This window comes from Lampetra planeri, unplaced genomic scaffold (assembly GCF_965212315.1).
Source record: "Lampetra planeri unplaced genomic scaffold, kcLamPlan1.2.h2 scaffold_1576, whole genome shotgun sequence".
Taxonomy (NCBI): domain Eukaryota; kingdom Metazoa; phylum Chordata; class Hyperoartia; order Petromyzontiformes; family Petromyzontidae; genus Lampetra; species Lampetra planeri.
The window spans coordinates 20476-27890 of NW_027614304.1; the positions used below are offsets into that span (position 1 = coordinate 20476).

The 7415-nt window shown below is 46.1% G+C and overlaps 1 protein-coding gene across 1 annotated transcript; it reads left to right on the forward strand.

The window, feature by feature from the left end:
• Positions 1 to 1291: 1291 nt before the first annotated feature.
• On the forward strand, positions 1292 to 7401 carry LOC144739572 (protein PRRC2A-like; the record flags this gene model as incomplete). Its single annotated transcript, XM_078622507.1, is given in 21 exon segments — positions 1292 to 1406; positions 2364 to 2541; positions 2616 to 2712; positions 2818 to 2899; positions 2989 to 3132; positions 3258 to 3467; positions 3470 to 3498; positions 3719 to 3810; positions 4001 to 4152; positions 4293 to 4395; positions 4455 to 4464; positions 4521 to 4709; positions 4905 to 4997; positions 5215 to 5328; positions 5330 to 5762; positions 5872 to 6032; positions 6034 to 6129; positions 6281 to 6575; positions 6740 to 6891; positions 6893 to 6960; positions 7216 to 7401. Coding segments are annotated over 21 exon segments (2999 nt in total), but the record flags the coding sequence as incomplete, so codon positions are not given.
• Between the last annotated feature and the right edge of the window lie 14 nt (positions 7402 to 7415).

Below are 7415 nucleotides of genomic sequence, written 5' to 3' on the forward strand. Positions count from 1 at the left end.
GTTAATGCATGCAATACTATTCTGTATTTTTAGGATTTATATTTTTGGTTTTATATGCTGCAACATTACTTTGTACTGGGGACTTCCATTTATGTGCCATCATGTCACAGATCCATGAAATGGCCTGCTATCAGACCACTTTTACTCATTTACTCATGTTTAATTGCAAGCACATTTGATCCAGATTCACCACCAACATGCCTAACCTGTCATATACCTGCAAAAAAGATAACATGATGAGTCTGATATATTGATCTGTTATGTTACAAAACTCTCTATTAACTTTTTGATAGTTATGGAATGATTGCGTACATGTTGGGAAAGCAGTTTTCTTTTTTCTTGCTTGTGATATAATGGTTGGATTGATGATTGGAGGTATGACATGCCTTGTGATGTAATTTTGCCTCCTCTAGCCACACTGTTGGTCTCTTTTGTTTGTACAGCCTTTTTAGGAGGCTGATATTTTTAGCTGGCAAAAATGTATACCCCCATTTGTTTTGTGTGCTTTCATTTTTAGTCAAAAACATTTGTAGTATTTCAGTATTGAAATGTTTTTTTGGCAGCATTTATCCAGCCACTTTGGACTGGCAATTTGTCTTTAGAGACTCAGTTGTTATTTTGCATAAGATGAAAATGGGCCTTACATTATAGCCAGCACAAGTGTTGTGTCTGTGTTTTTGAAAGTGGAGCTAATAAATGTTGAACAACAGATTCATTTGCAAAAATGACTGCAATGCAGCAAGGAGCTCAGACATTCATCCGAGGAGGTGTTTAGAAAAATTAGTAAGTGCAGAGAAAGAAATGCAATATTATGAAGCAGAGAAGTCTTTTTGGCCATTGTGGTTGATGTCAAAGCAATGTGTAATTACATGTCTGGGGACGCTCACGTCAGCCAGAGCTTTGACTCAGAACTCTAAATCAGCCTTTAGTTGGCACATAACACAGGGCATTTGGATACTCTTAATGAGAACCTGTATGGCTCTTATTGTTAATGGCATATGTTTTTTCTCGTTGTCTGTCAATATGTCACACTTACCAGCCTGTATTGTGACTCTGTTTGACATGTCCACTTTAATCACCACTGATGTCAAATCCTGTATTTGAATCTGTCTGACCACAGCACACAATTTGCCTTTTATTGTGATCTGTGGACCATTTAGGTTGTTTTATCGCCCGTTTGACTTCACTCAGCCTATTTATTCTCGGTTTTTGTCTTAATGTGGTGTCACATTGCTCCCTCTTTATGTCTTCCAGTCTCAGGGCTCACCATACTCAATGAGCGGACAGCGCAATGTCAGAGCGCTCTGGGCAAACTGCAAAGGGGAAGGAAGGCAAAACCAAGTATGCGTCTCTCAACCTGTTTGATACATACAAAGGAAAGAGCCTTGAAACACAAAAGCCCGTTGGTGAGTATCTTGGTTCTGATATAGCTAATCTTTTTGTTACTGTATATATGACAACATACAACAATCTGGGCATTCAGGGTGCCATCTTTTTTGTGGCCCCAGGCCACAGACCCCATTATTAAATTACTTGACTGTCTGACTCACTCTGAATTCTGTCAACATTGTGTTATTTCTCTGTAAACAATCTAACCCGTGAGGTCTCGATGTAGAAGTTGCAGATCTACTTGGCTACAGCTGGATTTACCCTGTGGTGTTGTAATTAATTATGTTGTGTTGTCTCCTGCCAACAACCGCTTACATTTTGATCTAGTATACTCCCGTCTCCCTAATGGTCTGTTGCTGCTGATTTCCAGTACATAAAGTCAATGATGCTACATCTTTCAACTGGTTTTCTTGTTAGAGGTCTTTTAAAATGGTTGTTACATTGCTTCAAAACTGAGCCATATTAACAAAGTATGCGTAGCCAGTAGGGCGTGTCATGTCAGCTCATTCTGACATGACACAGAGGCTTACTTGTGGATGCTTTTGGACTTCCTGTGCCGAGCCCCCCAGTCCATATTTTATTCAGAATCTCCCCACTATGTCAAAGCAGCTGCCCCTGTTACCAAACTACGGACTTCTCCTTCGTATATAGCGAAGCTATGCACTGCTGTGGTTTCTCTCAGGCTCCAGGAAACAAGCAGGGATTGGTACTCAGCACAGCTTCAGATTCAGAAGGCTTTTCCATGCTTCCTTGAACATCGGTATCCTAATACATAGGATTGACAACTAGGATCAAGGACTTTTTTTTCTAAACTCATAGTTAACAGACTGAAACAAGTGTGACGAAACCTTGATGCGTGGTCTGGGAAAGTAATCAGCAAGTGCTGGCTTCTCTTTGCATCCAGTATATTTAATTTGTATCAAGTTTCCTTGGTTTATCTCTTTTATTGACATCTTTTGCCATCCCCATATCAGTTGCCCCTCGCCATGGCCTGCAGTCTCTTGGAAAAGTTGCCTCTGCGCGGCGTATGCCACCCCCTGCCAACTTGCCCAGTCTGAAGGCAGAAAACAAAGGCAACGATCCCAACGTCTCACTCGTTCCCAAAGACGGCACAGGATGGGCAAGCAAACAGGATTCAGCAGACCCAAAGAGGTATTTTACAATCTAAACCAATTTTAGACTCTCACCTGTTTCAGCTGCTCTAATTGTGCAGAATTTTCTTGCAGTACCGATGCGTTGTCAGCACCGCAGCAGGAACCGCAGCAGCCTGTGGCTTCACAGATACCTGCACCGACCCCCCCGAGAACCCCACCAACTTCAGAGGTACCAGCAGTCACAGTTAATTAAATGCTATAAAAATCTAGCAGCGTGTTTTTGTTTGTATATAATGTCGAACTTTGTTGACATGTATCTCTGTGTCCTCTGCAGGCTCTGGCCCCAGCTCCAACCCAGGCCGTAGGGGCAAGGTCCTGGGCACAGGCCAGTGTTACACATGGAGCACCAGGGGATGGTGAGTACTTCTCTTTGTTACCCTCACATATTTCCCAGTCATAGGCTTTTGCCACTCTTGCAATTTCACATTTGTACTCCCTTTTGCAGGTGGAAAGGGATCAAACCTACCATCGCCATTCTCTCGCGAGGAATTTCCCACCCTGCAAGCGGCTGGCGACCAGGACAAAGCTGGCAGAGAACAGGGCACTGCAGATCAGTGGTATGGGCCAGGACCAAGCCTCCGCCCCCAGAGTGAGTGATGCCTGTTAATATGCAGTAATTATTCTGATTATTCTTCTTATGCCTTTGGATTTATTCCATTAAGGTCCACAAAACCACACTTTTAACTTGACTCTTCTGTCCTCCCTTGTGTTCAGACGTTACAAGCTGGCGGGACGGTGGGGGCCGAGCCCTGGCACCCACCCTGTCTGGGGAGGGCGTAGTGGAGGGTGGCAGCAGTGGGGCTCTTGTGATGGATGGGGCAGCTGGGGGACCGCCTCAGAACTCCCAGTCTCACGGGCCACCTAGGAACCCTCCTGCAGGCAGTCCTGTTTTGCCTTTGCCTCAGCCCCCTGTTGGGCCAGGGTTCCCCCCTACAGAGGAATCATGCCTCCATTCGTATGTTTCCCTTTGCATTCCTCTCTCCTTGATTTCATGCAAATATAGTTGTACAATGCCTATGTACTGACTGCAGTTAATTTCAACATTTTTTTGGAGTGCATCATTTTCAATACTGCTAGTGCTTTTCGTTACGTGGTTCTGTGCTTTTACACAGTAATGAACATTTATACTGCCACAGCTACTTCTAGTGTAAAGAATGTATGTTTTTTCTTTGTAGATGTATCCTCCCTATCTGCCCTTCCCAGCTCCTTATGGCCCTCAAGGACCCTACAGGTACCCGCCACCTGGTGAAGGCCAGGTCCAAGGTAGGTTTTTTTTTTTGCTTGTTTTTTTGGCTAATTCTTCTTGTCTATTTTAGTGGGATACATAGAGTAGATTTTCACTGTAATGTCCCATTATTCCCATCATTATATTATGTCCCGTTATTTTCTTGCTATGGTTGGAATTATTTTCCTGTTGTCCTTTTTTGTGTGACAGAGATTCTACTCTTCCCTTTCAGGTTCTCTCGTGCACAGGGTGGCCTTGATAGCAGGCCTCAGGGAGGCTCACGAGATCTAGGTGGAGAGATCGTGAAGCGTCCCTCTATCCTTAAGCAGGATGACCTGAAGGAGCTCGATGAGCTTGACCATGATGGGGATGAGGGTTGGGCAGGTCAATACACTTATTCAGTTGGCTTTATGGACACACTGTTGTTTGCAGACAATTCCACATATACAGATATCACAGGAACATCAACACCACTGAAAGACAAATTTCCAATATATCATCGTGCCTCATCTTTGAATTAACAGGGGCTCAAGAGGAGATTGATTACTCCGCCAAGCTGAAGTTCAGTGATGATGAAGGAGATGACGAGGGAGAAGAGGAAGGAGCTGAAAGCAAGAATGACTTGCAGTATGTTCTTTGTCAAGTTAATGATCCATGCAACCTGTTTATCGTTTGGTGTTTGTGAGGAGGGGCAGAGTTTAAAATATGACAATACTGTACAATAATGCCTTTTGTTCAACTTTTTTTCTCAGTGAGCAACAAGGTCCCAGGAAGACCCCCCTGCAACTCCTCACTCTCGAGCCTCAGATAGTGGAGGTGATAACCGCTGTACACCTCCCTCTAACGTTGACAATGGGCCCCAGCCCCTCTCCAGCAAGCCAGGAAGGGCCGAGGAGGGAGGCAGTGGTTGGGCTGCTCAAGGACCGCCATCAAACTTCCAGGTAGCGTACTGACCACCAGCAACTGTTGCTAATCATTAATCATTTTGTTGGAGGAAAAAAAAAAAAAAAAAAAGGTAGCCAGCAGCTGTGAAGAGAAGCAAATCATAACAAATCAGTATACGGGCAGATGTGTGTATCTGTGTCAGTGCAGATTATTGTGGTGGAGCATGGCTAATTGTGTCTGCCTGTATACAGGGGCGCAGGCCTGGATTGGGTGGTCCCCGGGAGCAGTCCTCCCCCCCACCTGGGCCGCTCCTCGGACAAGGGCCCTACTCCCTTTACCGACAGGTAGATTTCTGGATAGGGCCTCATAGACAATCATTTCTATCATTATCTCACCCACTGCCCACAGGTGTTATGATGAGTCATTCATTTTTCGGACGCATTTTTACCACTCACAGTTCATCGTTTTATGTAATCAGTTGGACATTGTTCTCAATCAAACTGCAAGGATGTCATCTCTAAAAAAATGAGCAGGCATGGTAGTGAATCATGTTTTCTTCAGGACCGGTCCCATACCCAAGGTGCTTCTCAAGGCCCTGGAAAACCTGGCCACGCCCACCATCAGCCAGCAGCAGGAGGCCCTACCCCTCCTCCCCAGCCTAACCTTCAAGTTCATGGTTGCCCAGGGAGATGATGAGGATGAGACTTGGCGTCAGCGCAGGAAACAATCTTCCACCGAGATCTCTGCTGCTGTGGAACGAGCACGTCGCCGCCGCGAGGAGGAAGAACGTAGGATGGAAGAAGAGAGGCGTGCCGCTTGTGCAGAGAAGTTAAAGAGGCTGGATGAGAAGCAGCAACAGCAGGGCATTAATACAGGAAGTGGTGGTGGAGGTGGCAGTAAAACCCCCAGCCTTGATGGAAACTCTACTGCTGCAACAGCAGGCAGCCCTAGTCCATCTTTGTCAGCCTCCGCCTCTTCACCCAACATCAGTCAGCCCCCATCCCCGTGTGTGGATCCTGAGGAACCTCCAGTACTGGCTGTGCAGTCAAGTCTTGGAGTCTGTGACAGACAGCGAGCCAGCAGTAACAGCAGCTATGAGTCGAGCACAGGTTAGTTTACACATCACTGATGACTGGTCTGTATGATTTGGACTTACTGTTTTAAAACATGGGATAAATGAATTTGTAATAAATATATAATGAATTAATGTTTTTACAGATGTCCAGCAGTGTCCTCAGCCATCTGTGTCACAGCCACAGCAGCCCATGCTGGACGTACCTTTACCTGGGGAGAGCAAAGAAGAGCCCGTTGGCAGTCCTCAGAACCGTACAGGAACTGGAAGTGATAGAGTTGACCCTGTGAAAATTGAGACTATTGGAGGGGGAAGTAGCAGCTCGTCAAGCTGGTGGCCCCCCTGGCCAGGGTTACTCTAAGTACCAGAAGTCTCTTCCACCCCGTTTTCAGAGGCAGCAGCAGGTTAGAAATTGATGGGCAGGTGATGCCTGATTAACTCCCCAAATGCACGTGGTTGTCTGTAAAACATGCAAAAGGTTTCCTGATTCTCCTGGTTTGATTTTGACAGCTAGCATCCAAAACCCAATGCTTTTCTCTGTTGATTTATCTTCAGGAGCAGCTCCTGAAGCAGCAGCAGCAGTGGCAACAGCAGCACAGCCAGGCATCCCAAAGCCAGCTGTCCCCACAACCCCAGGCTCCACAGGGACCCGCATCAGGTTCAACAGCCCAGGCAGGGCCTGGACCGAAGCAGGGTGGACCACTTTATCAACCTGGCAATATGGTTCGACCCCCGCCTCTGCCAATGAATTTTGATCCTCGCTGGATGATGATGCCGTACATGGACCCTCGCATGATGCAGGGCCGTCCTCCGCCAATGGATTACTATTCAGCTGGCATGCACCCATCTGGTGAGAGGGCATGACATGTCTGACATGGCAAGGCATTTAAGATAGTTTCTGAAATGTACACAATACTGATTGTATATTAGCCATTACAGCGGTTATTGGACTGATAGGATTGATGAAAATCCAGTTGTGGTTTGGAAATGAAAATAATCCACCTCCTTTCACAGGTCTCATTGGGCGTGAGCGGTCTGATTCAGGGGGATCTGGTTCAGACCCTTTTGACAGGCAGCAACAGCATTCAGGGCACCCTCACCGCGGGACACCGCCGATGGATCCGAAGTTGGCATGGGGGCCAGAAGTGTTCCCTGGTGGAGAAGGTCCGTGGTCTAACCTCCCCACTGAGGCAGAAGCAGGCATTGGAGGATGACGATGTAGCCAAAGGGCCCAGGTACACCGCACAATTTTTAGAATTAATAACATATTTAAGATGGAACAACTTTACCCATGATCCGTAAAAGTGCAGCAGGGAGTTTGAGTTTCTCTTTACCTGTGTTTTATTTATATATATATATATATATACAGAGAGAGAGAGTGAGAAACGTGTATTTAATTTGAATGTGAATATAGGTTCACATGTTTGCTTTCTATATACATAGTTTAGTATTGCAAAGTTACATTTTTTTCTCCTACATCTTTATCGTAGGAGTGACACTCCTCCACATCGTATGCGAGACGGTGGACTAGGACCCATCCAGCAGCCCAGCTTGGGCTCTGGACCATCCAATCAGACACCACCTCCTGTCGGCACTCAGGGAGGCAGCCACCACCCTCATCACTACATGAGTGGGAGAGGCAACTACAGTAACTTCCCTGACCCAGGTGCGAGGATGCCTCCCCACCAGC